The sequence below is a fragment of the Squalius cephalus genome (assembly GCF_949319135.1).
Source record: "Squalius cephalus genome assembly, chromosome: 12".
In the NCBI taxonomy this organism is placed as follows: domain Eukaryota; kingdom Metazoa; phylum Chordata; class Actinopteri; order Cypriniformes; family Leuciscidae; genus Squalius; species Squalius cephalus.
The window spans coordinates 30,967,788-30,987,019 of NC_137133.1; the positions used below are offsets into that span (position 1 = coordinate 30,967,788).

Below are 19,232 nucleotides of genomic sequence, written 5' to 3' on the forward strand. Positions count from 1 at the left end.
TTTCCTTTGAATGAACACTGAGACTGTGTCCTCTATTATAGCTCATAAACCATGAAAGATTCAATCTATTTTAAACATCAATGTTCCAATCAAACGGCCAAAGATGTTGTGAAATAACCGTATAACTTTGTGGCTGGTTCATGAAATTTATAGTCCAGTTTAATCGCTAAAATGATTCTGTGTCTCTTCCATTCACCGTGTTTGCAGGGTTTTGTAATGAGATTCAGTCATTTGCGAGTCCTGGGGGTTTAGAGAGAGACATGGCTGGCAAACAGATGGATAGGACTGGAGATGCACCTGTTGCTGTACTTTGGGACGTGGCCTTCATACCTCCTGCATTTCAGATTGTTCTGGGCTTTGGGAGGCACCAGAGCAAATATGTGTCATCATTTTGTGCTTGGTTTGTCAGGCTGTCATTGCCACATACATCTTTGGATACAAAGTTTTTCTCCTCTTGAGAGCAAAAAGAGCAAGGATTCCTGCAGTGACAAGAACGATATCAATAATCAAAATGTTTTTGATAAGTCTGATAGGACTGGGGTTCAATTCACATTTATTATAATTCATCCATCCAATAAAATATCCCATCAATGGAAGTGATGATAAATTGATATTGATTCAGTAAATGCTCTGAATGAGTCAAATGAAAACTCTTGAGTTTGCAAATCTTTTTAAATGATTAATTGAAAGGACCAAATCAAAGGAATAATTTGTATGTGAATTTGGCTACATTGGATGCACTGTATGTTTTTAGATTCACTCAAAGATTAATAAAATATTTTAATTGTCACACTTTTATATACAGGATAAAAGTTACAGTAAAATACAAACCTGGTCAGCTACTTAGATTGTCCATTAAATGAAAATAAATAATGTATATATTTTTAAAGGAACCGGTTCATAAGAGTCATTTGCATAAATTTGCATAAATCAGACCACACTGTTTTTGCTATAGCCTGTGCATTGATTCACTAAAAAGACCTGGTTCATAAGCATAATTTCTTCATGAATCAGACCACTGATGGACAATGTAGTCCTGACTACTGTTCATGAACAAATGACTCATGTCATTGCTTGCGTCCCAGAAGGACAGCCTAATAGAGTTATTAAGTAATAATTTTGCAGTTCATGTCCTTTTTATCTCATCACATGCATTTGCTACTGCGAGTTCAGGTAAAATATGGTTTGATTCAGCCATGCACGAAACATTGGCAAAGAGTACAAGAACGATCATGGGGCTTTAAGAATTGATACCGACATCATTCAAATAAAGAATTGGAAAGATCATAAATTGTACTCAGCCTTATCTGTAAATAGATTGGTAGACATATTTGTTCTTGAATTCTCACTATCAGCCAGTGTAATACAATAATTGCTAAGCAAAAAGTATGAAATCGTTATTGGGTCAGTGAATTGAAGTAAGTAACCTTGTCCAATGACATTCCTCCTCATTGCCAGTGGGACCGTGCAGGTGGACAGATGGCATTATACAGCCTGTTGGCACCAGGCAAGAAGAATCCCCAGTAGCGCTTCTTAGAGCACCATGCTGGAATAAACCCTGGCTAAAGGTCCTCTAAGATGCCACACTGTTCATTATGGACTCCAATTTGGCCACCGTCCTGTTCCCTGCTTTGTCTCCAGTGAGTTCAAAGTGGTTGCGGTACCAAAGGTGGCCTTCCTGATTGGTTTGTTCGGGCCTTTGGAATCATCTGAACTGCTATTGTTCCCTTAGCAGATGACAGCATTGAAAAAGAAGCCATTACACATCGCTAACAGCTTGCTGCACTGAGAGATCTGAGCCACGTCAGACAGTTCAGTCTGCTCTGGCCTTTCTTTCACAGCACGGCTGTGTTGTGAACTGTTCCCTTGGGTACCTCTGGGCTACTCAACACACCTTCTCTGTGTTGTAGTGTTAACCAACTGCTATGTAGGCATACTTGTTGGGGTAGAACCAAAACGTGGACTTTTTTGCTGGTGTCCACATGCATTGCCTTGAGCTTCCTCTCAAATACAGATTGGCGGGATGGTTTTGTAGTCAGTGGAGAATTCAAATAACATCTGATCCATCAAGCCAGTCTTATCCAGGTGTTACCAGTCTCTATGGAACAAATAAATGTGTACTTGTCACCAGTTTTTAAATTATAAAGCCATGATGAAATAAAGGCTTTTTTTACTTTTTTCAACACTATTCGAGTGACTTGGAATATCGTTATTTATAGAACGTCCTATCAGGAAGTTAAAGGGATGAAGTTGATTCCCCACAGACAGGCTAAGATTCTTGGGATTTATTTATTTCTAATCAAAAACCTATGGTAGGGAAACGGGTTTATGCATAATTCAGGCATAAAAAATGGCTCCCATTCATGTGAATGATTTGACACACAGGAGTTGAATTGTAATTAGATTTACAGGAAGAGGAGTTTACTGAATTGCAATAAAAAATCAACACAGGCAGTGCATTCTGGGAAATCTATCTATATATCTATCTGTCTGTCTGTTGTTCTTTTATTCTTTTGTTTTATCATTCTATCTGTCTGTCTATCTAGCCAACATTCAAAACAAATAGTTATTTGAATTTGTTTGAATTTTCAGTTGTACATTTTTCATTTCAAATACAAATCATACACGTTCAAACTGCAATTTTGCATCCTGTTTGCTATACCTCAATTTAATTCAATATTAATTTAATTCTACATGATGCACAACCCCACTAGGGAGCCATACATTGAACAGTGAAGATTTTTCTCATTTTTTCGAATCCATATCCGAGTTTAAAGCTCACAAAGTTATGCCTGTGATGTGAGCTGCAACGGCTCACTAGTTCTCAGAAAGCGTTTTTGAGATGGAGATGTGGATTTTTAAGTGCTCTGAAGTCTGATTTAAAACATCTCCTGCAGGTTTAAATTCCACCGGGTGTAAATCTCAGCCTGCAAATAGGTCTTTTCGCCTTGATTTTTTTTTTTTTTTTTTTTTTTCTGTCCTAACTGCCCATCAAAGCTCTGACCCCACTTGCTCAGCTGTCAGAGTTGGCTTGCTTGAACTTCCCTTATGCCCTCATTTAGTATTTTGCTTTTTCATAGAGGGAAACTTTCGATGGCTCCTTTTCCTCACATTGCACTTGCTTTTTCCTTTTCCTTGTTCACCAGGTGGTGCTTTTTTTTGCTTAGATTGTGGAACTTAGACTAATTAGTTGCTGTAATCTTCACTCTCTAGAGGAATGGTGTCAGTAGTATTGCATAATACCTTCTGGAATCTGTGGTTTGATTGCGGGTGAAGAAGTGGAGAAGATATATAAGAACCATGAAAAAACTAAGGACAATGACAGCTCAGGTAGGAGGCATCTCAGCCTACGGTTTTCCAGCCCCAGACTCTATATGAATCATGTTTTGCCTTAAAGTAAAAAAAAGTCATACTGTGAGTTACAAAGGCACTAGTCAAGATAAAAAAGTCAATTAACAAGATACAAATTCACATTTATGAGAAATATATAAATTACATTGTGAGATAAAATTAATTAAGAATTTGTGAGATATTAAGTCAAAATTGGTAGATATACAGCATTTACAAGAAATAAAGTAGCATTTACTTTGAGTTGTAAATGATTTCATAACCTGGGCCATTGGGTTGCTGATTATTGAATCTACTGTAGTCTCATGTCTATTCCTGACTTGCTTTCAAATAGCCATGTCTTTTTGATTTATTATCTTGCTCAAGAATCCCATTGATATTTACAGTATAGACTCTGCCAATATCTGGAACTTCGGTGCCTGCATTAGCTTAACCCAAAGCTGCTTGGTGCAGCAAACTTTCCAGGGCATTGAACAAGCACTGCCACCCTCTCTAAACACTCTATATCCTTTTGTCCTCAGGAGTAGCATGAACCAAATGGGCTGTTGTGCAGAAAGCTTTTGTCTCTCTAGATAACAGCTTGGAAACTTTGGAGTGACCCTATTTTCCATACAAGTATAAGAAAATCCATTTGTTATTCCAACTGCATATTGACCCCTTTTCCTCCCTCAAAGAAAAAATGAGCAGAGAAGGCAAGTGTTATCTTAAAAGTGGATCATTGGCTTTGTGTTCTGATTGTTCTTAGTGCACACATAAGATTTAAACATAAGCCAATGAACCTCCTCCAGCATTTGTACCATTAATCTGTTTTTACGTTGTGGTAGAGTAACTTTTGAAGTTAGTTGCACTTTATTAGATTCAACAGGCCTGTCTTAAAGATACTCTAAATGGTTTGAGGAGTTTTATTTGGCTCTTAACTTTATTGCCCTAGAAAGCAGCCATTAAGTACAGTTAAACTGAAGTGTGAATTTTCATGTTGAGCTGAGATTCTGAGGAAAGTGTAGGATAAAATAAACACTTGAAATGGATAGCGTGCTTCACGGAATTGGCAACAACCCATCCAGTAAAACCAAAATGCTCTGTTCAAACACTGTCTGGGTTCTGTTTGAGAACATTCTTGTTCAGTTTAACAAAGTTAAGTTGATGGTACCAGTAGGCATTGTTAAGGAGAATTGCCAGGGATCATACAATACATTCAGTATGTATAAACTTTTGTGGTCAGTAATATTTTTTTGAAAGAAATTGGCGCTTTAACATTCATCAAAAGTAACAGTAAAGACAATTATAATGTTACAATAGGTTTCTATTTCAAATAAATGCTGTTCTTTTGAACTTTTTATTAACAAAGAACCTTAAAATAAAATGTATCGCAGTTTTCACAAAAATATTAGGCAGCACAACTGATAATAATCAGAAATGTTTCTTGAGCAGCAAATCAGCATATTAGAATGATTTCTGAAGGATCATGTGACACTGAAGACTGGAGTAATGATGCTGAAAATTCAACTTTGACATAAATTACATTTAAAAATATATTTAAACGGAAAACAGTTGTTTTAAATTGTAATGGTTTTTACTGTAATGGTGAGCATAAGAGACTTCTTTCAATAACATAAAAAAACATCTGAACGGTATATAATAATCGAAGCACAAAAATTATAATAGAACTTAAAATATAGCTTTTTGAGATTGTTGTATAGATTCAGTAATGAGATGAGTAGATTAGCAAACTTTTTAGACCGCATGCATGGCATTGGTTCAATTTTAGTGGCCGTTTTTTTAGACTTTCAAAATAAAATGCAGCGTATCTTTTGGAGATCCTTTTAAACTTTTGGGGATCTGACTTGAGAAGAGTTTTTCTTCTGAGATTCCACAAGTGTTGTAGAGATGTACTCACAGCATTCTCACACCCTGTAGAATTGATTTTAAACTGGCTCTGTAAACAGTCCTGACAGCTTTCACTATTGGCTGTAGCACCCAAGGCAAAGGCAGCACATAGCCTACAATTTAAAGGGAGCTTATTTTTCAATGCCGGTGGCAAAGAATGTGTAGCTTGAGACCTTGTTGTATGACCCCTTCATTGAATGTGTGAAACAACACTGTAATTGGCAAAGATATTCTGAGTTTCATAGCGTAGAAATATTTTCATCCGGGCAGGCGTATTTCATCACAGCCATCCATCTATTTATGCATTCATACTGTAGATTAGTCATATTTTCCCCTATTCAATAAAAAAATGCAATCGTTCGTCATACACTCTGAGACTAGAAAAAACATGATTTTCCCTAAGGATTGTACCCTGCCTTATCCTGCTTGTTTTGGTGGAGCTGCTCTCAAGCGTGACTGTGATGCACATACTGTAAGCATCCTGATAATGTGTCAGAATCTCTTCATATGCTCACATGCAAATGAAAGAGAGAAATTATTGAGAGATCTTTTCCATACTTAGATTATGGTAAGATATAATGGAGTAAGATATCCTGTAAAATATATTATTAAAATTTAAAATAACCGTTTTAGAATCATTACAGCAGTCTTTAGTGTCACATGATCCTTCGGAAATCATTCTAATATGCTTTTCTAAGAAAAAAGAACAGCATTTATTTCAAATAGAAACATTATAAATGTCTTTACTGTCACTTTTGATCAATATAATGGTTACTTGCTGAATGAAGTTAATTTCTTTCATAAAAAAATGTACTGACCAGAAACTTTTGAACGATAGTGCAAGTAATACAGTTTTATCCTCATGAGTCATGACTAATGATTGGAAGACCTTCCAAACTCTCAGGAGCCGAAGCTGGGTGTTTGTTCAACTAGGCCTATACACTTTCAGAAATTAAACTCCCTCTTACCTTTTGCATAATGAAAAGGAAGTTGACATTTGTGAAAATTGAAGAAACTCTTTGCTATGAAACCAAAGGGACCAAACATAAATGTATTTACACCTCCAGGTTCTCTGCAGCCAGTGCCCATTTACGTAGCAAGAAATTAGAGCTACAAAACCCTTCATGAGCCTTTTAATCATGATTAATGCACACAGTATAGAGGGAAGTCATCTGCACCAAGTTGTTTTTGTCTCTAAGTTTTTCCTGCTAGAGCAAACTGTTCTTTTGCAACTACTTTAATTACCTCTTCATTGAAGGTGTGCCTTGCAGTTTAGTGGATACCATGCATATAATTACACTGATTAGCACTATCTCCCAACTTCTTTATAACCCATTTCCTCACTTAATGAATATTCATAAGCCTGCCAATTACAATCCGATCCCGTGTGCCAGAGAATGCAGAATCTATAAGAGCTGGAGTGAATGGATATATATTTATTTTACATGGTCCATCATTCTTTAAAACACAGAATATTTTATATATAACAGGCTGAAGCTTGAAGCCAAGTCGATAGCTGTGAGGAAAGCTCTCATTGCACATTATAGACCCGTTTTAATCTCCAACCGAGCCACATCTTGTGAAACAGACTGTGATTGAAGCCACACAATAACCCTTTGTCACCCAAAAGTGATCTGGACCAATTTACAGACAGCCTTTATACACTGAACAATATGGTATTCACTCTGCACCATTGCAAATGACTGTAATTATCATTATCATGGTCTTGGTCTTGTTGACTGATGTTGGAACAGTTGTAATGACATTTAGATTCAAGTACAAAGTCATTAAGACTTCCCAGTGTTGTGGGAGTTAATGGTTTTTCTCATATTCCAGTTTTGAGTGGGCCGAAAACTCATTGACTGCCAAATTTACTGGACTAAAGATTAAGCCAATGTGGCAAATCAAAAAAGACCCCATTACAAAGGCTGTTCTAAATCATTGAGAGCTGCCTTGATGGCTATTATCTACATAGGCAGGCGTTAAAAAAAATCTTGTATTTTATGTGATGCAAACATTTCTAACCATGCTAGCTCAACTATTTGTCAGAACTCAATTCAAAATGCAAATCAAGTATAATCAAGTCAACTTTTGAATAGATGAACCTGGTCAAAAATTGTTTAGAAGAGACGCCAGGTCGGAAGCGTAATAATGTCTTTAAATCTTGTCTAGACGGCTAGCTCGCCCGATTTGCAATACGCACTGAGCTCATGGCTTTGGCTTTTATTTACAGCATAGTAGCAATTTTAGCACTGTACTGGAATGTACCAGTTGAACATTTTCAGAGAAATATGACTAGACTTAATAGTCCAAAAATCAGTCAAATTTACTCTCTTTGCAAGAGAAATAGCTAGAGCGTTCCAGCAGTATTTTTTCACTGTCAGTCAGTGTGCATCAGGTCGAGTGTATAACTTCCAGGACATTCTGAGATTTAAAATGAATGCTGGCACTCTGGCTGCCTACTGAATTTTTAATATAGTTCTATACAGGATGGCTGCCACTTTTATTTCATGAGCAACCTCTCAGGACTGTGTTTTGCCTTTCACTGTTGACTGTTGCACAGATAGATGTCTAGTGTTATTCTTTACACGTCCTCTCATGAAAGGTTCTGCAAGGGGGGGTTCTACAGGGGATACATTATGAATTGTCCTTCATAGAAATATATTTGCATTCCCTTAAGGGGAGTCAAAAATATCATAACTATGAGTTACAATACTGTTCAATAATTTGGAGTCAGTTTTTTAAAAATAAATTATTACTTGTATTCAGCAAGCATGCACTACGTTATTCTTTTTTTATTTTCTGTTCATCAAAGAATCATGCAAATATGTTTTCTACATTGATTATAATAAGAATGTTGCTAGAGCAGCAAATCAACATATAATGATTTCGCAGTGATACCTAAATTCTGTCTATGTGAAAGATGGTGGAAAGCAACAACATTTAAGAAGCTTTTACTCAACCAGTGCAAACTAATAACTCCCACTTCATAGTTTGTTTTATGCAAATTCATTATTTGGTTACACTTAACGTTAGTGTAGGCAATTTCAGAGAGGCTAGCAATAGCAAGTTAGCTTTGAGAGCATGAGATCCCATCCTCCCTTCAGGGCGTCTGTAAAACCAAAACTGTGAGTTTGGGGCGAGGCTACTGTAGCTTGCGGAGCCAGAGGGTGTTTAGCTGGTATGGCGAGCTACATTGGAAAAGACGTTCAACTTCAGTTACAGTTACCATACAGCATCATCATGCGCCCATTCAGAAAGACAAATATGTACCAGTTTATAATGTTTATTTTGATGGGTCCAGTGTAGACCGCCTCAAACAATTGACACGTCATAATGCGCCCAGTGCAGATACGTTGAATGGGTTTATTATAAGTGAATGTTAGCTTAAGAAGTTGCTTTCTCATGACACATAGCAACACAGCTAAAAGTATTCCTAATATTTTGGACCTTTTTTTGAAAGTAGCCTACGTTTACCTGTTGAGACATGCCTTCACAAGCACCCGTAAGAGCTGTATTTGTGACGTTTGAGTTGGGGAAGGCACGATATGCAAAAAGGGCTTTTGCAAGTTTGTTTAATAATTCCACTATAGGTGCCACTAGTGTCACAGAAACGACATACTTCACCTTTAACCTACATTAAATAAAATCTAAAATAATAATTCAAACATTTTTTAATTTTTTCTTAATCTGTTCATTGTTAGTTCATATCTAATCTAAAAACTAATTAAAAATGCATTGAAAAATGCATTGAAAAATAACGCTTCACGACGAGTCAGTAAGGCAGTTGCATCGGCATTAAAAAAACGGGCCTATTATCGTTTGGTTCCGATAAGGTGGTAACCAAATGAGACCGCTTAAACAGGTTGTAAAGATTTTCCCATTCACACAGTAAAGGAGCAGATAACACAACAGATATGGCTAGTTTTTGCATATCGCTTGGGATAGGCTCCAGGCATCGACATTGACTGAGAGAGAGAAAACACAGTCAAAGTAACCAGACCACCTTTTCTTCTATGTCCACTGGTGCCCTTATCAGCTCAATTTTGTCTGGCTGAGAGAATGAACTGTGTGAATAGTGTGGTGAAAGAAAACTGGAGAATAATGGTCAATCCTGGGAGAGAGTCCGCTATAGATGTGATGAGAGAAGCACATACGTCTTCGACTGAGTCACAGTTTCTCTCAGAGCAGGATTTGTAAAGGAGATAACTCTATTGTGCCGCTTTCAGGTGGCCGAACTGCTCTCACCTAATCAGATGTCTAGACAATTATGGAAATGAAGTGGGAGCTGGACACACAAAGCATGAGAATTGCAGTCGAAGGTCACTTTGTTTCCAAATAATCAAGCAGGGGAAGGATGAGAAGAGCTGTTTATTCACGCTTTTTATATGTTGTTTATGTGCATTTTAAAATCCCAGAACTGACAATGCTGTATGTCGGAATTAATTTATCTCCCAATCTCTGTGTAATACTTGTCAAAACAGTAAAAGATCATGTTAAATTAATTGTGCGTGACCTAATATTCATGAGGTAAGATTTAGATTCTGTCATTTACACTATTTTAATAAAATTACAAATAATAAGTGTTCACGAGCAACCCGAAAGTTTTATTTTGTGAAGGCAATCTCAGACCCATTTTTGGAGACTTTCATGCTCTCTCATGAGTAATTGAGGGGATTAAAAATTAAAAACATGTCTGAAAAATGTTTTTGTGTACAGTTTTGACTTTGTTATTAGCGTTCTTAAAGAAACGATGCATTAGTCAACACATTCATGCTATAAAAAAAACTAAATAATTAATCTTTTTAATAATTAATCTCTGTGGACTAGTACTCTGGGGCGGCTCTCAGCTGGCTGGTTGCAACCCAAAAATGGGACACATTTCTTTTCTAATAGGGTCACAGACCGGGGAAGCTGCAAAATAATTAAAATGATAAATTGCAACTAACAATATAATTATATTTAATAATTGCATAGGATAGCAAAATACATTTTTGTATTATTATTTTAGAAAGAGGAGAAACCCTTTTCTGTCAAAGATAGAACATCCAACTACAATCTACAGTATTTTGGTGCAAATTCGCCTGTAACTTTGTAGAAGCAGCGAAATGTGTCTGGTCTTCAAAAACCATGAACAAAACTATGCAAGGTAAATGAAAATATGACACAATAAAAATAGCTATTTTTGTTTATACAGCCTATGTAATGCTAATATATATATTTTTGCATATATACACACATTTTTTTATGTTTGTACAATTATGTGCAGCTTTTTGTCACTTGATGTCTAAAGTACACTTTAGAACCACTACAGAAAAAAAGTTTAGAAAGGGACAGAAAAGTTTTGCTGTAAATAAGGAATTAACCTATAAATGTATGATGGAAAAAGCTTTTATAGTCACATTTTTCCATATTTAAGCCGAACATAAATCTTCTGGACTTAAAGGTCAGTCAATGAAAGCTTGCTAAAGTGTCAGTCCCTTGTGTGGCTTTACATGTGTAATGCATTAAGCACAAATGCTCTAGATCAGCAAAACAGTGCTTACTTAACCTTTGCCATAATGCTTGGTCTGCACAGACTTCCTCAACCTTTTAATCTGTCATGGACGTCTTGCTTTCTATGAACAAACACAGTTTCTGTTGCCTAGAATGTTCTAGAAGATGATGCAACTGCCATTCTATCTAACTTTGGATTGGATCACATCATTCGAGTCTCGTTTATGGTTTCCAGTGTAGATCTCTCAGTTTTCCATCTTCTCGCCTCTCTAGGTGATCTACGCCCTTAACACCAAGAACGACGAGCACGAAGCGGCCATCCAGACCCTGAAGGAGGCCCACGAGGAAGAGGTGCAGCAGATCCTCTCGGAAACACGGGAGAAGATCATGCAGTACAAGAGCAAGATCAGCGACGAGATGGACTTGAAGCGACGCATTCAGTCCCTGGAGGAGTCCATGGAGCTGCACGAGCGGATGAAGCGCCAGGCCCTGACGGAGTTCGAGACGTACCGTCAGCGGGTGGAGGACATGCAGCTGTGCACAGAGGCGCAGCACACGCAGCGTGTGGTCACCATGTCCCGCGAGGTGGAGGACATGCGCCGCTCTTTCGAGGAGAAGCTCCGCTCCTTCGGACAGTTACAGGCCCAGTTTGAGCAGGAGAAACGGCAGGCTCTCGAGGAGCTACGTTCCTCACATCGGCAGGAGGTGTGTGGTTACATTAAAAAAGGCCTGTCTTAGGGATGCACGATTTGGGCAGAAGATCTAATTGTGGTTTTTCTGATAAATCTGACCTCGATTTAAAATGTGATTTAAAACAATTCCAGATTATATAGGTAATAATAATAATTAAAAAAAATGGTAATACGGCTATCAATAAATAATAATAATAAATAATAAAATTAAAATAGGAGTACTACACTTTAAGTCCACTGTAAATAGTAGTATTTCACTGTAACATAAAAACATGAGTATTTTTTACTTTTATTTTGACTGACAACTGCAGGAAGCCCTTAAAGCTTCTCTTTTGTTAATAAGTTCCTCTCAGAACTTAGTATTTAATATTCAACAATATTATTGATCTGCCTGCATTGACACCATTATATGAGAACTGAACTGAGCTGGACGATGACATCACGGTTTTCTCCAGAGTGGCTATATATAAATGAACTAAATGAATAACTTTTTTAACAACAAAAATTATTGCGCCAGCGCTAAGCCAGTCAGGATTTACTAGACACGCAGTAAAAGAAACGCGCTGAAAAGGCGTGCACAGGGTTTTTATTTTTATTTTTTCGGCTGACCTTATTGCATATGCATTTGTAAGAGTGTCCCTTTCAGGTGCAAAATTTATGGGAGGAGAGTATTTAAATGAATCATGAAAGGTTTGCACTAGTCAATTTACTGGTGTTTGCGCCATTATTTAACGCCCCAAAAAAGCATGCCTTAAACCAGACTCTAATTTGCGCTGCTCTTGGTAGATTACGTTGGTCATTATGGAAATGATCCAGCTGCGTCTCGTTCTTTAATTTGCGTGTCATCGGTAGATCACGTGCAGAACTTTCCACTTCCATCTGCACTTTTATGGAAATGCGCTCTTGCGCTAATTTGCCCTGTTTAGTAAATCTGGCCCATAGTCTGTAAAATAAGTTTAGTGACTGGTTGCTAAAATGTCTTTTTCTAAAAGTTCTTAAAATGTATGCATTCATGCATAATTTTAAGAAATAGATATACATGTTTCCTGGGAATCGAACCTTGATGTTGCTGCTGGAAACATTGCAGCACTGTAATGTCATTAAAGTTATGTTTTCTGACTTTTATGGACCAGTTATTAACACAGCTCAATCGGTGTACATGCTCATTATATTCACTGTTGCTCAGCAAATATAGATTTTTAATCTCAATTTAACACAAATAATTCATATTTTACAGTCATGTGATAAAAAAAAATAGCATAGTGAAATGTAAAACCTATGGTCTTATTCTTATTATGATTATTATTATTATTTATTAGCATTTTTTTTTTTTTTTTAAGTTTGGGTTAAGTTAATAATTACTCAATGGTTTATCTGTTTTTGCTGTTGTGTTTTTATTTTATTTTTTACTTTATCTCAAATAAATGTTGCTTTTACAGGTCCAAGACCTGCTTCGTTCACACCAAAGCCAGAACGCCAACTACAGCAAAGACCAGGAGAAACTGGGGCAGCTTCATAAAGCGGAGGTGGATTCACTGACCGAAAGGGTTGAGGAACTGAAACAGGACAAGAAGCGTCTGGTGGAGGAGTACGAGGCCAAGCTAAATAAAGCCCAGGCCTTCTACGAACGCGAACTAGAGGCCATGAAGCGCACGCAGCAGATGACCGCAGAGAACCTGCTGGCCTGGAAGAAGACCGAGGCGGAGCTGAGGAAGGAGTTCCAGGCGCAGGAAGCGGCGCTCCAGAAGACTATGGGGAAGCTGCGCAGTGAACTGAAGAGAGTGCAGGAGGAGGCCAGGGAGAGCAGGGAGAAAACCCACAAACTGCAGTCCTCCCTCATTTCCTCGGAGAACAACATCAAGGTAAAGGCCACCGGATACATCACATGTCCTTTTTTTCTGAAATTAAATGATAGGGGTTAGATACAAAACAACACAAGCACTTTATGACTTTTCCCTTTATCTCCTTTATTTTTGTATAGCAGTAAAGCTGCTTTAAAACAATGCATTTTGTTCCAAAACTTTCTCCTGTGTAACATAAAATAATTTGGAAAAATGTTGGCAAGCAACCAACGGTTCCCATTAACTTCCATTTGTATTTTTTTTGTCCATACAATGGAAGTCAATAACAAACAAAACTGTTTGGTTAGTAACATTCTTCGAAAAAAATGTTTTGTGTGTTGTGCAGAAGAAATAAATTCATACCTGTTTGGAATAACATAAAAGCGAATCAAAAATGACATGCAGCGCCAAGCGCGACGCAAGTGTTTTTTGCTAGTTTCAGCCCGACGCAGTTATCATTTTCATGTCCTGTGCCACGTTGTTTAAATAGCAAATGCATTTGCGCCCATGGGCGTGCTGGTCTGAAAACAAGGTGTGTTCGGGCGCATTGTTGGCGCATTGGTATTTTGACAGAACAGAAACAGAAATAGACTGCACCATTGACCAGCTGAAATCTGGTCTAAAGTCAATGGCGTAATATTTCTTTTGTTATTTAATGAGCGCGTTAGTAATGTGCGCCTATAGGCGGGTCCACAACGTGCGCACACTCTGCTTATTAAAAATACAGGGATGCACAGCAGCACACAAACATGCCAAATAAAGATATGGTGGAATCTGGCTTGTCCCGTAGATGGTCTGCTTGCGCACGAGCAGTTAAGTTTGCGCTCTGGAGACGCTAGGTTCGGTCTTTCCACTATGAAATTCCATCATGTGAATAGTGAATCTGCCATGGCGTGAGCGCAACTGGCATTTAAAGGAAATGGGGGATGAGACTCTGATTGGTTGCATGTAAATCCCAAAACACACCCATTACTCATTATGAGATTTAGACCATGCGCCTGGCATGCCGACCATTTTTTCCCGTTGTTAAACTAGCAAAAGTGGATTCGGACACGCCCTAAGGGAACTTGCACCGTGCGCTTTAGACGACGCGCTTAGATTGTTAAAACAGGGCCCTAAAAATTGTTATGTTGCATGTTTAATCTCATTTTCTAATTTATCTAATAAGAATAATCTAATCTTAATAGTTAAAATGACAGCTAAACTCATAGTGTTTTCCTTATACACGTACCTGGTCACATTGTAAACAACTGTGTTTTCTTGTTGAATATCTTGTTTAAATGCATCACATTATGATAGTGAAATGGGTTACAAATGCTTTTTGATGTTGATTTAAACCTTTCAGAAGTCCCTTATCAACACATGTTGGAACAAATGCAGTATTTCCTAAACACTCTGCAGTGTCTTTTGAATAATTAAAATGACGCACACAGAACATCGTAGCAGTGAAAGTCAAACTAGCGCTTTGGTTTCATTCTGAATGCATCAGATGTTTCAGGCACATTTAGCAAAGAGGCTTCAAATTCAGTGGCACACATCCTGAGCTCTGAATTTTCCTTCAGATATCTTTGAAAGAAAAACACAATCATCCACCACGGCCCTCCAAGGCATTTCTTGGACTTGTTTCTGAAAGGAGCAACTGACTGAGTGTAATTTATGGGTGTCATCAAAAGATACATGCTTGGCTTGAATTATAATACGGTCGTCCGAAGGAACAATGATGGATTAATATTGTGTTTGTTTTACGTAAATCCTTGCTTTTATGACACATTATAATGGCTATTTAATGGCAGTGTGCTGGGCCTGTGTTAATGCCAGTGCGCTGAGCAGATCTTTAATGGAATCGATCTTTAGTCACTGTGGCATTTTCAGACCGACGCTCATAATGATCCGACTCCCTGGGGTCTGTGCTAGTTTTTGTTAATCTATGCTGATCAAATGCTGAATTGCTCAAGTACGACACGTTTGTAGCGTCCACGTCACCTGGAGTATTTCGTTTAAAGAAAAACCGCATTAACAGGTGAAATCGTTGAATTCAAATAGCCTGCAGTCACAGTTTTGCAAATCAGACGCGCATCAATCAAAGAGCATTCGATTCCCCAGGTGGAGGTTTTCACCCAATTACATAGTGCGGTTTTCCAGATGAGACTCAGTCAGCTTATTAAAAGATTTCCACAGGTCATTTTAGAAGGGCATTTTTACTGTAGCACCAGACATTTCTTTAAAAATACTGTGAAAACAGTTGTGAAATATTATAACAATTTAAAATAAGTGAATATATTTTCAAATTTTAAATGTATTCCTGTGATGGCAAAGCTGAGTTTTCAGCATCATTACTCCAGTCTTCAGTGTCACACGATCCATCAGAAATCATTTTAATATGCTGATTTGCTGCTCAGGAAACTGCTTGGTTTTTTCAGGATTCTTTGATGATTAAATAAAAATATTTTAACTTAACTGTCACTTTTGATCAGTTTAATGCATCCTTGCTTCTTTATCAAAAACTATACTAACCCCAAACTTTTGAAAGTTAGTAATAAATGGATGGATGAATGGATGAACCTAAATATGCATTATTAAATAAATATTGAATACATATATATAGTACTTAGGAGTAAAAGAGTGTCTTTACACTCTTACATTTTTTTCTTTACTGCAGAACATGACCATTCAAGTTGTAAGAAAAATACATACAAGTGAACATTTTCTTTCCCATTTCTTTTTGTTCTTCTTATACCAAAGACTCGTTTCTATAAAGGACAAAATAAATGTCATAAATTAATTCAGTGGAAAAGTCGAAGGCTTGCACTTGAGCTCCGCAATGGTGGAAGCGAAGGAAAAAGTTTGAGAGACAATGAGCGATGGCACCAGAACTGAAGCAGGAAGTTGACAGCGAGAGCAGAGATGAAAGGCAGAAAGAGCTAATGTGTACATGCACAATTAATGAGGAGGAATTCGAGATCAGAGGAGACACTGTGAGAGGAGCAAAAATGGAAAAAGTGACACGAGAGAAAGCGAGAGAGACAAAGGAGAGAAACCACACGGTGGTTAAATATAGAGAGGCAGCTCAGTAATGAACAGAGAGCTGGAGAGGTGTTTTGGTCGTTATACTGATTGATTTGTGTGTGTGTGCTTCTGCAGGATCTGCATAAACAGTTGGAGGAGGTGACCAAGGACACGGAGATTGTGGAAATCAGGCAGAGGGAGGCGGAGTGTGAGCTGGAGGCGTCCCGAGACCGAGTGCAACAGCAGGCCACCGAGATCCTGCTCAAAGCCAGTGAGATATACGAGCACGCTCTCCCGTCACCTCACAGTCCACTGTTTAATCGCACTCCACTCGGCTTCATTGATTCATCCTTCTATATTGCTGCAGGCTACTAATCCATTACCAACATGCACAGCAGGCCTGTGCTCCATTCAGAATGAAATGCAATGAAGTGCCTTCAAGTTCAAACTAAACTCCTCGGTGTGAATTAAATTTGAATTAAGGGAAGCAAACAGGGTACAGAATATTGTAATTCAAATAAAAAAATAAAAGTCATTTGAAGTATAATTAAATAAAATTCATATAGGTTAGCTCACTGTAAAAAATGATTGTGATTTTAACGGTCAAAGACTAAAAATGCTACGTAAACAACTGTGATAGATCTAAGGGTACATTTAATGTAATTTTACTGTAAAATACCGTTAAATTTACAGTTTTTGGAAGTCATTGTATAATTTACAGTGAAAAAATTCCCACAATTCCCTGCGTGACACTTCACATTTGATGTATTTTTGTTGAAATAACTATGTTTCTTCATAGTTTTCTTAGTTTTTTCTAATCAATTATGACATTAGGATTTTATGGTACATTTAATGTTGTTAAATTAATGTTTATTGCATTTTTAAAATTCCACGTGTGTTACCATGATGGTGTTTAGTGTTTGTATGAATGACACTGTGCAGCTTCTATATATTAGCATTAACTTACTTGTGAAAGAACTGCTTGTGATGATCTTTAATTCATCATGTGATTTTCATCTCCACTGTGATTGGTGGTTGTCAGTGTATTACTATGGTACAAAACAGATATAAACAGATATAAATACTTTAATAGGTCAGTAAATTAACATTATATCAGATAATTAAATACGGGTTATTACTGTAAATTTAAGTAAAGTCTGTAAAATCTAAAATGTTTCTACCTTATTTTTTACGGTAAATTTCTGGCAACCACAGCTGCCGGTATTTTACCGTAAATTTAACAGATTTTTTTTTTTTACAGTGTATAGTTTTTCTTAACACGTGCATTTTTTTATGCATGTATTTTGTAATTATTACTATTGTTATTGGCAGTGTTGGGTAAGTTGCTCTAAAAAAAGTAATTAATTACTAGCTACTAATTACATCTTCAACAGAGTAATTAGATTACTGCATTACTTCATTATAAGTATTGCATTACTTATTACTAATTGCTTTCTAAATCCCATATCAACTTCGACCAGATAGATGAAACCGTTCTTTTATTTCATTCAAAAACATCAAATTGACTCAAGTATTTAAATGGAGAAGGTTACATTAAAAACACATTTTTACATACATTAGAATGTAGAATTGTTTAATGCAATTACATCACAAGTAACTGTAATTAAATTACAGTAATTACTTAATAATGAGTTAAACCCAACACTGGCTTTTGATGCTGTTGTCATATTTTTATATTAATATGAATAATAATTATTATTATTAATATTACAAATCATTTGAAATGCATGGGTTAAAATGATGTTAAAATAACTATTTTGAGGTTCAAATCTATTAATATTATTATTATATTATTAATAGATTTTAACTTAAAAAATATTAGTTATTTTAACCCTTGCATTTAAAAAAATTATTTGTAGTAGTAGTAATAATAATAATAATAATAATAATAATAATAATTACAATTAATACAGTAATTTAGGTTGAAAACTATTAAGACCTGATTCAGTTTATTTATATGAAGAGTTCAGATGCAAAAGCCTCAAAGTGCCATCTGAAATTTTCTTCTAGAATGATCTTTTTTTATCAAGCTTGTATATTTAAGTTCAGTAATTTCACTTAAATGGAAATGAAAATTACCTATTAATTGTCATTTAAGTGAAATTACTGAACTTAAATATACAAGCCTGATAAAAATGATCATTCTAGAAGAAAATTTCGCATGGCACTTTAGAAGTTTTTGCATCTGAACTCTTCATATATATTTATTTTATATCTAATTGTATTTCAGAACTTAGATTTTAGATTCATACAAATATTTACAATTATTTTAGCCCATGCATTTCAAAAAATGTTTTGTAATATTAATAGTAATTATAATTATTATTAGTAGTAGTACAATTATTTTTTGAAGTCAAAATATATTGTAACTTCACAAATAAGACAAATAAGATTCTGATTTTATTTGTAATATCTGTTTATCTTTATAATTTGCTATATTCAAACCTAAATAGTTGATGGCTAAGAAGTAGTGATTTTTTTTAAGAAGAAGAAAAACCTAAACTAATTATCAGAATATATTAAAAGGTTAACTTGATTTAGTCATCAACGTGTCAAATTAGTGCCACAGCTCCATTAGCTGTTGTGGTTGACAGAAAAGTTTGGGGTTATGGATCAGCCCCTGGTATCCTGGTAACAGCAGATGTGTGTCCTAGCTGTGTTCATCACCCACGTTCTGGAATGTTCCCTGAGGGAGGCAGAACCCAGCTGGGCCTGTCACACCTAAATGCCAAACATCTCAAACGGCTTCTGATCCTCTATCTGGGAGAAACAATAGGGGTTGAAGCGCTCAAATCGCACTCTGTCTTTGTGTTTAGTGTAATTACAGTGAGAATGTGCTTTCTGCACGCCATTAATGAATTTAACATGAAGAAGGCGGCGTTTTCTGAGATCTTTATCTAGGCGTGAACTCGGGTATGCATTGACCACCAGGCCATTTCAC

At 36.5% G+C, this 19,232-nt stretch overlaps 1 protein-coding gene across 4 annotated transcripts in view; it reads left to right on the top strand.

Annotated features, from left to right (window-relative positions):
- Positions 1-19,232, top strand: part of fam184ab (family with sequence similarity 184 member Ab) — a 117,849-nt gene that overhangs the window by 21,692 nt on the left and 76,925 nt on the right. For all 4 annotated transcript variants that reach the window (XM_079887775.1, XM_079887774.1, XM_079887776.1 and 1 more), the window contains exons 2-4: positions 11,005-11,436; positions 12,863-13,285; positions 16,406-16,541. In XM_079887775.1, coding sequence (XP_079743901.1) covers positions 11,005-11,436; positions 12,863-13,285; positions 16,406-16,541 — 991 coding nt within the window. The remainder of the gene's footprint in view (positions 1-11,004; positions 11,437-12,862; positions 13,286-16,405; positions 16,542-19,232) is intronic.